General features: G+C 42.5%; 1 protein-coding gene across 1 annotated transcript in view; it reads right to left on the bottom strand.

The window, feature by feature from the left end:
• The window catches only part of LOC124271386 (phospholipid-transporting ATPase VB-like), a 99,923-nt gene that overhangs the window by 22,362 nt on the left and 61,129 nt on the right, over window positions 1–16,432 (bottom strand). Inside the window, exon 21 of the mRNA XM_046706530.1 lies at window positions 13,233–13,313. Coding sequence (XP_046562486.1) covers window positions 13,233–13,313 — 81 coding nt within the window. The remainder of the gene's footprint in view (window positions 1–13,232; window positions 13,314–16,432) is intronic.

The raw sequence follows: 16,432 nt of genomic DNA, 5'->3' as shown, positions 1-16,432 counted from the left end.
AGGTATTTCCTGGAATCGGGATGAATGGGGATGTGCAGGTAGGCATCCTGTAGATCTATGCTGCCCATGTAGTCCATAGGACGAATCATCTGGCGTAACTGAGGTAAATGTATCATGCGAAACTTCGTGGTTTGGCGTGAGATAGTTCTTGTTGAAAAGCTCATGTTGTAGATGAGTCTGTATTTCTCGTGGAGTTTTTCTTGGGAACTAGGAAAACTGGGGAGTAGAAACCTGGTTCGACGCTTGCTTGATCTATTACTTCTATGGCCTGTTTGGATAGGAGTGATGAAACAGCCTCTCTTATCTTTGGTAGTTGCTGCTTGTAAATCGAACTTGGGGGTTTGATTGTCAGCGAGGCTTGGCCTGTAGAGGGATACGAAATCCGTGTTGAAGAATGTTGGAGACGTAAGGGTCTTGCAATATTCCCCAGTTTTCCCAGTGTAGTTGGAGGCGCCCACCCACTTGAGCTGGCTGTACTGGAACGGCTGGGGTGGAAGACTCCAGTCGTTCCAACCTGTGTTTCAGCGCCTATAATTGCGGGAACCTCTGGGTGTCCTGCCTCTTCCTGATCCTCCTCTATAGTTGCCATATGGGCTTACGAAAAGAATCTTTACCTCTAGAGCTGGCTATCTTCCTGTCTCTTGCTCTTTGTAGGCCCGTGAACTTAGATCTGCCTGAGTATCTTTGTGAAGTCTGACGAATGACGCTTGGCTAGTGTGTCCATCGATCTAATCATAAGGAGTTCCCTGGAATCCTTAGAGACTTCCTTGGCGACTTTGTCGATTTCTCCGTCAAAGATGGATGTTGTCGACCACGGGGCTGTATAAAGTGGGGCTGTAAAGTTCTCCCCCCAATTACAGGAGGCGAGGAGGCCTTGACGACGAGCTAAGGTCAGTGCTGCTGAAACAGATGTAAGATGATCCGTTAAAAACTGCTGATCTTTCTTTGCATAAGTAAGGCAGAATAAATCATTCTATCATCTTCCGTCGTGGAATCCCGAATCTAGTAATAAGAGTCTCATTGATCGTCCTAGATCTATTTAACCCAAAGAACATACGCCTCGCCATGGTTTCTATATGAGCCAACTTGCGATCATCCATCTTGTAAATCTTGTTCTTTACATCGCTGATGATCTTATAGTTCTCATCGATGTCCTGGGCCTTGTAGAAGGAGTCCATGTTATGCGTGGAGAACTTCTTGGCTTGAAAGTTGGGCAGATGTGGTATCTGAACTTTCGTAGCTTTCTGGAAAGCTGCATCTAGATTCTGTGGCACTGCCGCAATCGGGTCGATCGGGGGTAGAGTGATTGCATCTGGATCATCTTCCTTCATCAAATACGTCTGCGCGCTGTATTGCCACTTTTAGATGGTGATGTGAGATCTAGGTTATTGACCATCCAATACCGTATCTCTGCATCAGAAAATATGATTCCTCCATCATCCTCAAAACCATCATCATTAACAAATTGTAGATGCTCTTCGACTGCGTGTAGCTGTCTGTATATCTGATGAGGTTTGTATGCGATCTAGTTGACTTGTGCGCCGCTTCTATGTGGAGATCTGACGGGTGATCGGCCTGGTGATGAACGGCGGGAGATCGCCTATGGGATGATCTTCTCGAGACTTGTGAGGTGAATGTTGATAGCTTCACAAGCTCTTCGGCAGTCCCTCGATGTTCTTCTAGATGATGAGGATCTGAATCATATGTCCTTCGCGAATGCCTTCGCGAAGCTTCATTTGCGGCCCGTCCGGGGATCGATGATATGACCTTCGCGGGCCTCCGTGATGTCTGATGGTCTGAGTCCATATCTAGAGATGAAATCGAAGATGGTGATGATCTCTCCGCCGCCTTCGCGAAGGCCTTCGGCTGTACATCTAGGTCCTTCGTCCAAGGTGGTGCGCGGACTTCCTTCGCGAAGGTGACATCGCCTTGGCTGCTACGCTGACGGGGGTGCCTCTGGGGTGTTCTACGTTGGAGCCTTCGCGAAGGCTCGGACCCTGCTTGCGCAGTTTGTAGTGGTCCTCCATGATGTTCATAAACTGCCGCATCATGTCTTCTGGGATGATCTGTGACGAAGTCGTCGGCGTCTTTTCTGCGATGGGGTTCACATCAATGACGTCTGACGTCGGTGTAGAGGCATCAGGCTGCATGGTGATCTCTGCAGAAGTCACAGTCGCTGACACCGGTCGCTTCTTCTGCCGTAAGTCGGGGATGATTATCGGCTGATCATCGTAGAGGCCCAATTCTGCTGCTGGAACGATCTCGGCTGAGAAAGTTCTTGCTGCGCTGCCCTGGGTGTCCTCAATCTGCGTTGAGACGACGATGAGGCCCTCTTAGACTTGGTCTGCAATGACGGGATGTCTGGGGAGGCCGGTCGTTTCTTCGAGGTAACGGACTGCGTCCCACGCTCCTCTGCCGCAGGGGTCTCTAGCAGAACACCAGACGGGAGAGGGTCGATCGCTAGCAGCTGACTGGATGGAATATCTGGACTCTCTGCCATGTTTTGCCCTTGTTTGCGTGATCTATCTGCAGCACGTCTTAAGACGCAAAGATGATATTTATTAAATGCAGAATGAGATAAATTAATGCAGTAACTGCAACGTGAATTAAACGCACACGGCGTAGAACAACTAGGGCATATTACATGTGGATCGGAGGCAGAAAACGTAATCTACAAATCGTACAGATTTTCATCAACGTAAAGCTAGCTGAACAATCACGAATACACGTGAATAAACAGTAGAAATACGATAATTAATCAATACAAATAGTAAAGGATACTAGCTATACCTCTTTAGTAACCTATGAGAGGTAAAAACTAAGAGATTATCAAAGGATATGGTGTGTGAGGAGACACAAGGCGCTCTCACATCCTGCTCACTGGGCGAAGAAGGAGAGAGTGAAGCACATGGCCGGAGGGTGGCGACACCTTTCCCGCCAGGGGAAACAAAGGGGAGCAACTCGTGGTGAGTACCAATTAGTGATTTTATTTTGAAGGGAGCTTCAAATAAGGAGATACAAGTGTTCCACTATGTTCGCAAGAAGAAGAAGACAAGCAAAAGAGCATGAGTCAGGATAAGGAAAAATAATCAAAATCTTGGTATTAATGAAGCGATATTAACTCTGCTTACACCTTCAAAAGGCTGTAGAATATTTTACGACAAATTGATCAAATCAGATAGATTGCCTGATGTGTGTAGAAAATGGGAAGTTGTGATAAATATTGCTATACCTTGGGACGCTATTTTCTTAAATTATAGAAAATGTACTAAGGATATTAAACTCTTGGATTTTCAGTACAGATTCATTCACAAAGCTATCTACACAAGAAAAGAACTAGTAAAGATGAAAATAATTGATAATGATCACTGTATATTCTGTAAAAAAGAATCTGAGGACATTGTACATGTGTATGTTTCACGTGATATTGTCCAGACTTTTTGGAATGACTTAAGTACATATATTAAAAACACTGTTAATATTAATATCCTATTTACGAAATTTACTATATTACTGGGGATTAACACTGGCTACCTTTTTATTGATAATATAATTCTTGCCGGAAAAAGATTCATATATTTATCTAGTATTAATGATAGAAAACCATCCTTGGACACATTTCTAAACTCACTAAAAACAATTCTATCAATTGAAAGATATATAGCCAAAAAAAATAACAACATTACAAGGTTCCAGAGAAAATGGCCCAAGGAATTGAAACTGTAGTATTCTTCTTAGATAAATATATGATGCAATACCTACTATAAAGTGCTAATAACTACTATAAAAAGCTCTACTCCTATTATATTATATCTAGCTATACTGTGTGCTATGCTAACACAGTTATCTCACTGCACCATATTTATTACAGAAATGAACTGAAATAACATCTCAAATTAAAATACTTATTTATATAAGTGTAGCATGCGCTATATACAGTATTGTTCTGGCCGGATTAAATTGTTACTAGGTCATACGGATATTTCATTACACTATTTTTTGTATAATGATTTTCCATGAAAATCAAGTGTAATATGTGTTAGCTCAAGACTATACCCTCTTAATATTTGATGCATATGTCATGCTTGTTTTACTATTTCACTAAATGATACTCAAATATCACCATGTATGCTTCACTGAAAGTTTGTCTTACTACATCACCAAATGATACTTAAATATCAACCCTGCACGCTTCTCTGAAATGCTTGTCTATTACTGTTTTTCATCAAGTGTCCTTATGCCATCCTGTATCCTCTTAGTAGTTGATCCATATGTCATGATTGTTTTACTATTACACCAAATGATACTCAAATACTACCATGTATGCTTCACTGAAAAGCGTGTCTTACTACTTCACCAAATGATACTTAAATATCACCCTGCATGCTTCATTGAGATGTTTGTCTACTACTGTATTTCGTCAAATGTCATTATACCATCCTGTATGCTCCACTGGAATGAATAAAAATTTTAAAAAAAAGAAAAAAAAAAGGTAACAATCGGTTTCGTTATCCTCGTGAATAACCATGGGGCTGATGCTATTCCGAATGGGAGTACTTTCCACTGGTAATGTAATCCGTCTAGCGTAAACCGAAGGTATTTCCTGGATTCGGGATGTATCGGGATGTGCAGATAAGCATCTTGTAGATCTATACTGCCCATGTAGTCCATGGGGCGAATCATCTGCCGTAGCTGCGGTAGATGTATCATAGTGAACCTGGGTGGTCTGCTTAAGTAAGTCTTGTTGAAGAAGCTCATGTTGTAAATGAGTCTGTATTTCTCCTTGGAGTTCTTCTTGGGTACTAGGAAAACTGGGGAGTAGAAACCTGGTTCGATGTTTCCTTGCTCTATTACTTCTATGGCCTGCTTGGTTAGGAGTAATGTAACCGCCTCTCTTAACTTTAGTAGTTGTTGTGCCTGTACCTCGAACTTGTGAGGGTTGACTGTTAGTGGAGGCTTGGCCTGTAGTGGGATCTGAAATCCAGCGTTGAAGAATGTTGGAGACATAGGTGTCTTGAAGTATTCCCCAGTTTTCCCAGTGTAGTTGAAGACATCCACCCACTTGTGACGGTTGTACTGGAACGGCTGGGGGTGGAAGACTCCAGTCGTTCCGAACCTGTCTTTCAGCGTTTATAGTTGCGGGAACCTCTGGGTGTCCTGCCTCTTCCTGACCCTCCTCTATAGTTGCCATATGGGCTTAATTTAAAAGAATCTCTTCCCCTGGAACTGGCGATTTTCCTGTCTCTAGCTCTTTGTAGGCCCGTGAATTTAGATCTCCCTGAGTATCTTTGTGAAGTCTGTCGAATGACACTGGCTAGCGTGTCCATCGATTTAATCATCAGGACTTCTCTAGAATCCTTGGTGACTTCTTTGGAGACTCTGTCTATTCCTCCGTCAAATATGGATGGGGAAGACCACGGGGCTGTATATAGTGGAGCTGTAAAGTTCTCACCCCAGTTGCAGGAAGCTAGGAGGCCTTGACGACGAGCTAAGGTCAGTGCTGCTGAGACAGACGTCAGATGATCTGTTAAAAACTGCTGGTCCTTCTTTTGCATCAGTAGGGCCGAGTAAATCATTCTGTCATCTTCAGAGGTCGTGTTCGAAATCTGGAGATAAGTGTCTCATTTATTGTTCTAGATCTATTTAGACCAAAGAACATACGCCTCGTCATGGTTTCTATCTGAACCAATTTCCGATCATCAATCTTGTAGTACTTGTTCTTGGCATCGGAGATCAGCTTATAGTTCTCATCGATGTCTTGCGCTTTGAAGAAGGGGTCCATATTATGCGTGGAGAACTTCTTGGCGCTGAAATTTGGCAGATGTGGCGTCTGAACCTTCGTGGCTTTGTTAAATGCTGTATCTAGGTTCTGAGGTACCGCCGCAATCGGGTCGATTGGGGGTAGTGTAATAGCATCTGCATCATCTTCTTTCATCAGATAAGTCTGCGCCGTATTGCCACTCTTGGAAGGTGATCTAGATTATTGACCATCCAATATCTTATCTCTGCATCTGAGAAAATAATTCCTCCATCATCTTCCATTCCATCATCATAAATAAGAGGTTGTTGCTCTTCTGATGTAGGGCTGTGTGGCTCTATCTCTATATCGTTTGACGCTTGTGGAGATCTAGTTGTAGGCTTATGTGCAGACCTGTGAGGTGATCGACGTGGTGATCGGCGAGGCGATCGTCTTGGTGATCTATATCGATAGGTTGACCTTCTTGGCGACCTATGAGGGGACTGATGGTAGCTTCGCGAAGCTCTTGTGTAGTCCCTTGATGATCTTTTAGATGAAGACGATCTGGGTTCAGGTGTCCTTCGCGAACGCCTTCGCGAAGCTTCGTTTGCGTCCGGTCCTGGGGAACGATGATATGACCTTCGCGAAGGCTTGCGTGTGGTCTGATGATCAGATTCCATATCTGAGTATGACGCCGAAGAAGGTGATGATTTTTCCCGCCTTCGCGAAGGCTGTTCATCTGGGTCCTTCGTCGAGGTGGTCTGTGACTTCCTTCACGAAGGCTGCATTGTCGTGGCTGCTACGTTGACAGATGGTGCCTCTGGGGTGCTGTCTACGTTGGAGCCTTCGCTGCGGACCCTGGGATGGCTGCTTCTCCAGTCTATAGTGGCCTTCCATCATAATCATGATCTGTTTCATAAGATCGTTTGGGATGATCTGCGACGTAGTAGATGGTGCCCTCTCTGCTGTGCTAGCGGTGGGGCCCTCAGCGATCTCGTCTGACATCAGTGTAGAGGCATCAGGCTGCATGGTGATCTCTGCTGACGTCACTGTCGCTGTCACTGGTCGCTTCTTGTGGCGTATGTCGGGTATGATGATAGGCTGGTCATCGTGAGGCCCAATTCTGCTGCTGGAACGATCTCGGCTGAGAAAGTTCTCGATGACTTCGTAGATTTCCCTTTGGAGGATGACGCTGCCCTGGGGGTACGAAGTCTGCGTTGAGAAGACGTTGAGGCCCTCTTGGACTTTGTCTGCGATGACTGGATGTCTGGAGAGGCCGGTCGCTTCTTAGAGGTGACGGACTGCATCCCACGTCCCTCTTCCGATGGGGTCTCAAGCAGAACACCAGACGGGAGAGGATCGCTCGACAGCAGTTGACTGGATGGGCAATCCGACGTATCGGCCATGTCTACACCTAGTTTGCGTGACCTATCTGCAACACGTCTCAAGACGCAAAGATGGTATTTATCAAAGGCAGAATTGGTTAAATTTATGCAGTAACTGCAACGTGAATCAAACGCACAAGGCGTAGTACAACTAGGGCATACCACATGCGGAAAAACGTAATCTACAAATAGTACAGTTTTTCATCAATGTAAAACTAGCTGAACAATCACGAACTCACGTGAATAAACAGTAGAAATACGATTAATTATCAATGCAAATAACTGAAGGATACTAGCTATACCTTTATAGTAAACTATAATAGGTAACTAACTAAGAAAAACCAAAGGATATAGTGTGTAAGGAGACACAGGCGCTCTCACATCCTGCTCACTGGGCGAAGAAGGAGAGAGTGGAGCATGAGGCCAGAGGGTGGCGACACCTGTTCCCGCGCTTACGGCAGGGGAGGTAACTCGTGGGTGAGTACCAATTAGTGATTTTACATTGAAGGGAGCTTCAATTAAGGAGATACAAGTGTTCCACTATGTTCGCAAGAGGAAGGGGACAAGCAAAAAAGCATGAGTCAGGATAAGGAAAAATATTTCACTTTTTACCATTTTAAAAATTGTTATAAATTTGTATATATGTTCTTTTAACTTTTCAAATGAGTTCACTCTTTTTATTTTTTAACCTTTTACATGTTCATCATTATGAACTTAATAAATATGTTTTTAAACATGGGTTGGTTGTAGAGCAACATATTAACAAAATACAATCAAATTAAACAGGTTTCCAAATCTCTATTACTCTTTACCTATTTCATATTTTTTCCCCCTTTTTTACCTTAGTTGTGCTGTGCGACGCTAAATAAAGCAAATAACTAACTAAGGGTTAAGAACAAACAATGGCTTGTCTTCAGAGAGTATAATACGTGAAGTCACTGAAGTCACTGAAGTCACAGAAGGGTACTCCTCAGGTATTCCTTCAAGGCCACACATACACCAAGAAGAGAGTCAGGGAGAGTTTGTTCACTGGCGATGTGGAAGAGGAAGAGGGTTCCAGGGAAACTGAGAACAGGCTGATGTGTCTGCAAGAGAGACTGCGATCTGTGCAATTGGGAACCAATGACGTGTGCAGGAGGGATGACAAACATGGAATTCCTTGATGCAGTTTGGCATTTCCTCAGACTTGGTTGACATTCTTGCCTGTATGATGTGAAAGATGTGAAATCTTAAATCTTGAATGATGTGATTGACCATTTAAATTATCTTGTTAAATTAACTTCTTCTTTTTTAATGCCAAATAAAGTCATTACAAAGTCATCCATAGATCATTTATATTTATCTTGTTGAAATAACTTATTTTGTTTTATGTCAAATAAAGTCATTGTCATTATCCACAATCTCTTCCCTTTGTGTTTGGATTAGTACATTAGGACTAGTCCATTAATCATCGAAGGTAACAGTGTAGTGAACCTCAGTGCAACCAACCATAACCTTTGTTGTTTTAACACGTCTAACTTTTGGGACTTCTAACTTTTGGGAGGATACCATTTGACAGACACCCAATTGACAGACACTGAACTATAAGGGTTAATTAGGGTAACACCTACGGGTATAACTTCTTTACTCCATATGAATAATATTTAGATTCACATTTGGCTTTATTTGATTAATATGATACAACAGTGTCGCAATTTCTAATAGCTAAGCTAATGTTTTCAATATGATGATGCCGACTCCCATTAGACTAGAAGGTTAAACCGAAATGTTTACGAAAATAAACTGTTTTTATATTGCTGCAATCAAAATTCACTGAACCGTAAATGTTGTTGTTTTAAGGTGTCTGCGAACTGGCTGTCTGTGTAATGGGAGGACACGTTTCACACAGATGCTTCATTTCAATGTTTAAATGTAGCTAATAAAACTGGGGAAAATACTAACAGCAAATTTGTAGGAGGGTTGTGACCATAGTGTTGTCATAGTGTCTGGTTGCTGTAAGGCTCCTGCATGGACAATTAGGATATAAATGTCATGTGTTGGCCAATTTCCGAGTGTTATTGAGTATTTGAAGCACGGGAATTCATTGGAACCGACGGCATTAGCTGGAGGTTTCAAATGAAGTATTCCCGTGCTTCAAATACTCAATAACACCAGGAAATTGGCCAACACATGATAGTTATAGACATTGTAAACACAAGAGTAAAACAAAAGGTCCACACACGTTTTTGTGTCTGCACTTATTGACATCGAGTAGGGGTACAGTAGTGAAATGTCATCAGCCGGACGTTTCAGCTGTCTCCCATGGTAGCATCTGGAAGAGCTACTTGTGACGTCATTTGGACTTTACGTCACAATATGATTTGAATGATGTCACCACTACAATACAATGGTGTGTGTGCGATGTTTGTATGTATTAATACGCATCGAATGGTCTTGCAAATTCCGGGAATCGAATACCATTCGATCATGTTTTTCAACCATTCAGATTAAAGAACACAGTGACTTTTGGTTTACAATGTTGTATAATAACACTGTGATGCTGTACTGTGGGTGGTGTGTGTGTATGCTTCGATGTACAATAAAGGGCGGGCGGTTGCTGTGACACAGCGGGGTGAGAGTTGAGGGGTGAGGGTTGAAAGGTGAGGGTTGAAGGGTGAGGGATGAAGAATGAGGGTTGAGAGTCGAAGGATGAGGGTGGAAGGGTGAGGGTTGAAGGGTGAGGGTTGAAGGGCGAGGGATGAAGAATGAAGAATGAGGGTTGAGAGTTGAAGGATGAGGGTGGAAGGGTGAGGGTTGAAAGGTGAGGGTTGAAAGGTGAGGGTTGAAGGGTGAGGGTTGAAGAATGAAGAATGAGGGATGAGAGTTGAAGGATGAGGTGTGATGTGAGGGGTGGGAAGTGAAGGCTGGTTGGGTGCTAGGCGTGACATATACTAGGGGAATACGTAGAGGGGTGGGTGTTGAGGGTTCATTGGCTGAAGCTGTCTACATATCAGATTATTTAATGTCTACTTGTATTACTGAAACATGTTAAAACATTATAATCTGAGTGCAAATAGCCCTGTTAAGATAATAATTTTCCAAGAAAGTGTAGCAACATTACAAGATTCCCAAACTCACTGGAAGAGATCAAATATGTTAAACACAATTTCTCCTCATTATTTCTGTATGACACATAATAAAACATAATTTGTTTTGACTAAGTGATAATGTCAAGATTGAATTTGAATTTGTTGTGAAACATGAATCTAAAAATGACTAATATAAGATAATTTTTCAATTTGATTTGTGAAATCATAATTTGCTCCTGGACAACAAGTGTCAGGTAAAATACATATGAAGCCAGGCTATGCCCCACACAACCCAAACTTTTACAACCTGGGGCACAATCTGTCATCTCAGGTAATCGCTATCAGGCCAAGCAATGGCAGCCTAAAACACCTGTTTCAATTCCTTCATCTCATTACAGGAAAGAAAATCAGTCGAGACAGCTGGCAAGGACCGTTTTTGTTTATGACACTGGTATCATAAGGGACCATTTTGGTATGTTACGGATATCCCGAAGGACCATTTTCTTTTCTGTTACAGGAATCGTAAGGGACCATTTTTGTTTGTTACTGGTATCCTAGGGGGCATTTTTGTTTCTGTTACTGGTATTCCAAAGGGCCATTTTTGTCTCTGTTACTGGTATTCTGAAGGGCCATTTTTGTCTCTGTTACTGATATCTTAAGGGAAGATTTTTGTCTCTGTTACTGATATCCGAAGGGCCATTTTTGTCTCTGTTACTGGTATTCCAAAGGGCCATTTTTGTCTCTGTTACTGGTATCCTAAGGGCCATTTTGTCTCTGTTACTGGTATCTTAGGGCCATTTTTGTTTCTGTTACTGGTATTCCAAAGGGCCATTTTTGTCTCTGTTACTGGTATCCTAAGGGCCATTTTTGTTTCTGTTACTGGTATTCCAAAGGGCCATTTTTGTCTCTGTTACTGGTATCCTAAGGGCCATTTTTGTCTCTGTTACTGGTATCCTAAGGGCCATTTTTGTTTCTGTTACTGGTATTCCAAAGGGCCATTTTTGTCTCTGTTACTGGTATCCTAAGGGCCATTTTTGTCTCTGTTACTGGTATCCTAAGGGCCATTTTTGTTTCTGTTACTGGTATTCCAAAGGGCCATTTTTGTCTCTGTTACTGGTATCCTAAGGGCCATTTTTGTCTCTGTTACTGGTAACTGACGGGCCATTTTTGTCTCTGTTACTGATATCCGACGGGCCATTTTTGTCTCTGTTACTGGTATCCTAAGGGACCATTCTTGTTTCTGGTATCGTAAGGGAGTATTCTTGTTTTTTATACTGGTATACTAAGGACTGGCAGACTGGTGAATTTCCATCCCTACACAAACACAAGTTATTTTTTGCTAACATTTCCAATATTAACAATAACAATGGAACAGATTGTGCAACAAATCATTTGAACTTTACTTCACTATGTCCTTCATCCACTTAATCATTAAACATATTATGTAAATAACCGTTACGGAGCAAAACTAGATCAATGATGACAACGTCACTACCAGGGAAAATCTTTCGGACGATGTAATGTTCCACATTATAAATGTCTCTATTAACAACCAGCCCCAAATCTTGGGAACAGCTTAAATATACTGATTGGGCTTTTTCTATATAGAAAATTAATGCCCTTAATCTTCAGACAATTTAACGAAATATTTACTACAAACACAATCCATAGGAACATACTCCTGAACACTGACCAAACACTCAGTGTTGTTAGAAAATGTAGATACAATTGATTTTCAATAGGGACTCGTCCGTTTTGTGTTTTTATTTACGTTAGTTTACACAACATCTGGTGCCATTGTGTTAACTGTACAGGTGCTGTGATTTGCCAGATCAAGCTGTGATTTATCTACCAACACATTGTATCCAGTGACGGTGTTCTCTGGCTTAGTTCTGAAAGGAAAACCAAGTTCTCTGGATATCAAGCAACGGTGTTGGTATCTACACCGAAACGTCGCATTCATTGCAATAAGGAAGTTGACTATCCACAGAACTTGATTTTCCTTTATCTTTACAACTTCTAAATTGCTTCTCAAAGTAGTCTTCAAAGGGCACTTTGGCACTAACTGTTGTTAAGAATAGTTAAAGCGTATATATATTCTCATTTGGGAGAACAGTAAAAGATAGCAGGTTTTCTACTAGCTTTACATACACACGAAACTGTATTCCAATGATTTATTATAGTGGGTGAGTTGGGTTTTAAGCCGCTTTTAGCAAAATCCCAGCAATATCATGGGACACCATAAAAGGGCTTCACACATCGTACCCATGTGGAGAATTGAACCTGGGCCTTCGGCTACCTCTCAGCTTAATGCTTTAACCACTAGGCTACCCCTCCGCCCCTGGCGGTTAAATCTAAGCCCCTGGCGGAGCGTTATGACTACCCATATATACCCTCAGTACTGTTGCCAGGTGAGCTCTGAAGTTGAGGATGGCACTCTGATAGACAGAGTGTTATGACTACCCATATATACCCTCAGTACTGCTGCCAGGTGAGCTATGAAGTAGAGGATGGCACTTTGATAAACGGAGTGTTCTAACTACCCATATATACCCTCAGTACTGCTGCCAGGTGAGCTATGAAGTATAGGATGGCACTCTGATAGACGGAGTGTTATGACTACCCATATATACCCTCATTATTTTTGCCAGGTGAGCTATGAAGTAGAGGATGGCACTCTGATAGACGGAGCGTTATGACTACCCATATATACCCTCAGTACTGCTGCCAGGTGAGCTATGAAGTAGAGGATGGCACTCTGATAGACGGAGGGTTATGACTACCCATATATATACCCTCAGTACTGCTGCCAGGTGAGCTATGAAGTAGAGGAAGGCACTCTGATAACCAGAGTGTTATGACTATGCATATATACCCTCAGTACTGCTGCCAGGTGAGCTATGAAGTAGAGGATGGCACTCTGATAGAAGGAGTGTTATGACTACCCATATATAACCTCACAACTGAGTTTGAAGAGTGCTCTCTGACAGACAGAGCATTCTAACAACCCATATATACCCTCACCAAAGACATGTGACTTACCAGGTGAGCTATGAAGTACAGCACAGCACTCTGATAAATGGCATCCAGGAGGACCATCAGGAATGTCCAGTTAGTGTACATCTGAAACAACAAATGAGATACATATCTATTCAGAATAATGAGTGAGTGAGTGAGTGAGTGAGTGAGTGTGAGTGAGTGAGTGAGAGTGAGTGAGCAGGTAAAGTACAGCAATGCATTAACACATATTCTTGGAGAGTCACACGGCAGCGGTCTGTAAATAATCGAGTCTGGATCAGACAAAACAGTGATCAACAGCATGAACATCAATCTATGCAATTAGGATACAATAACATGTAGTCAGCGAGCCTGACCACCCAATCCAGTTAATCGCCTCTTACAACAAACATGGTATGGAAGATCAATTCTAACAGATCTTCACAGATCTATATTCATGGGGGATACCACAATTGATGTAACTGATTTGGTATCCTTGTCTAATGAGTGAGTTGGATTTTACACCCTTTTTAGCAATATTCCAGCAATATCATGGTGGGGTACACCAGGAATGGGCTTCACACATTGTGCCTATGTGGGGAATCAAACGCGGGTCTTCAGTGTGACGAGCAGACGCTTTAACCACTTGACTACCCCACCGCCCCCTTGTCTAATGTGTTTTTTGTGTCTTAACTTATATTGTGTTAATAATTAAATAGGTGGACTTTGAAGTTATTATTGCTCATTTCGTTTACCTTTGATATGTTTAATATTTTGGTTAAGTATGTAAATTTATGGAGGTATAGACGTTAACTCCAGTCTAGGTACCAGTTTCCACACTGTTTTACTAGTTATCCCTTCATAAACACAAAATTATATTTTCATGTTTGAAATTGGAGCTTATGTGCAATGGGTGACCACCGACAGTGCGACAAAATTACTTGATTGATTAAATGACAGCTGCAAACCAGATCTCTGACATGCAGTTGTTGAGAATATGTAATTGTTCAAGTAAAATTGATATTTTATACTTATCCTGACTCATGATCTTTTGCCTATCTCCCTTTTCCTTGCGAATGGTAGAGGAACACTTGAATCCCTTGAAGTTCCCGAAGGGGACGTAAAAATACACTCACCCACGAGTTACCTTCCTTTTCCTGTGTAAACAGTCATGTGACCAGCCTTACTTGTCAATCTCTCCTGATTTTTCTGCCCAAGCACCTGGATCTGCTGTGCAATCCGAAGTGTTTCCAGCGGGGAGGTCGGGAGGGCTTGATGTCATGAGTCAGGATAAGTATAAAAATATCAATTTTACTTGAAAAATTACATATTTTTTCTTATCCTGACTCATGATCTTTTGCTTATAGAATCCGACGGATTGGTGGTGGGTCAGGCCAGATGTCCTTAGATACGTCCTGTACCCCCCCCCATTGGAACTGCGTAGCGGCATTTCTGAGATCCTATTCTTCTAACTTCCGTTATAACTCGGGGGGACCACTTCTTGTCTTACTTCCATCTCAGACAAGTTGAATCATCTTGATTCATGTGGCTTCAGATAAACTAGTATCTTCTTATTACTAGATATCTTAGAACAACCCATAGATTATGATAAGATCTTTATCATAAATGAGTTGCAACCCCTTCACGTACAGGTAAGATCTTTACCCGTACAGGATCTTTAATCACTCATGCCAGCCTGTCCTAGACTGTGCGCATGGACTTTCAAACTAATACTTTTCTTTAGTAAAAGTTATCAACAAGTCAACGTGATAAAGGGTGTGATTTTCCAACTCAGCGCCTTTGTGCAGCTGTTAGTAGCTGTGCTACAAGGAGAGGCCCAAATTGGTGAATGCCTGAGACGTCTTCAGTGGCTATGTCTCGGAGGTAGTGGTTGGCAAACGCCGTGTCTGACTTCTAAAAGCAGCCCTCCATAATTGCTGATATAGAGCAATTTCCATGCAGAGCCAGTGTTGACGCCAATGCTCTGACTTCTAGTGGGTTGGAAGCTCTTGGAGGTTTTAGTCCTGCTGCTTTATAAGCTCTCAATATGACGGCTCTCATCCAGACCGATATCGTCGTTCTTGAGACTTCAGTTGATGTCTCTGTGGATAATGGGATGAACAGGCGCTTGAATTTTTCGTCTCCTTGTCTTAGTCTTTGAAGATATATCTTCAGGGCTCTGACTGGACACAAGGATAGGTCCTCTATATCCTCCGGTCCGAGGATTGTAGATAGCGCTGGTACGTAGAACTGTCTATCTGGCTGACCAGGTAGTTGGTTCTTGGCAATGAAGTCCCATCTAAGTCCTAGATGAATTGCAGCATGTTGCCCCGTGTCGAATCTGGTTCGACCAAAGTCCAGCGCATGTATCTCTGATATCCGAGCTGCTGTCGCTAGCGCAAGCAGGAACAGAGTCTTCTGTGTCAGCAGCTCGATTGCAGTCTGGTCTAGAGGTTCATAGGCATCACTTGTAAGATGACGTAGAATTACATTCAGATCCCAGGCCAGAGCTCTGAACTTCTTTTGATTGTCTTCCAGTTTAAAAGATCTCAGCAGAGCAAGTAATTATGGTACTCTCGTCAACTTGATGCCTATTTTCATGGTAATCACTCTACTGATGGCGGTGAGGTATGTAGATAATGCTGAACCTTTCAGATGTCTGGTCTGTCTAAGATGACACAGGTATTCCACCACTTGAGGATGAGTAGCTTTCATCGTAATGAAGTCTTTCCGCCTTGCACAAGTCTCAAACTTGTCATCATATAGGTTACGAGTAGATCTGCGTAACGCTAGCGTTACTGCCTTGGCTGCCCTGGCGGAATATCCTCTTTTATTCAAACATGTTTTGATACGGTCCACACATGTAGCTGGAACAGTGTTGGGTTCCTGTGGACTTGCTTGGTGCACGGGTGTATGAGTAGGTACGGCCAATCTGGTAACTTGATTGTTGGACTTCCCGAGATCTTCTATTAGGTCTAGGAAACATACTGATCTCGCTGGCCAGTATGGCGCGCCAAGGTCAGTTGTAGCGCCTGTGTCTGTTTGATCTTCAACAGTACTTACGGTAGTAATATCAGTGGTGGAAACGCATAAGCGTTTAGTCCTTCCCATGATATGTTCAGTGCATCTGTTCCCCAGGCTTGAGGATCTGGAACTGGTGAGACAAATGTCTGTAGTTGTTTGTTGAACCTCGTGGCAAACAGCTCTATGCATGGGGATCCTATTTCCCTTATGATGAGCCGAAA

The sequence above is a fragment of the Haliotis rubra genome, unplaced genomic scaffold, assembly GCF_003918875.1.
Source record: "Haliotis rubra isolate DU_JTF1 unplaced genomic scaffold, ASM391887v1 Scf1025, whole genome shotgun sequence".
Taxonomy (NCBI): Eukaryota; Metazoa; Mollusca; class Gastropoda; order Lepetellida; family Haliotidae; genus Haliotis; species Haliotis rubra.
The sequence above is the reverse complement of the archived record's forward strand: the minus strand, read 5'-3'. Positions and strand labels throughout refer to the sequence as shown.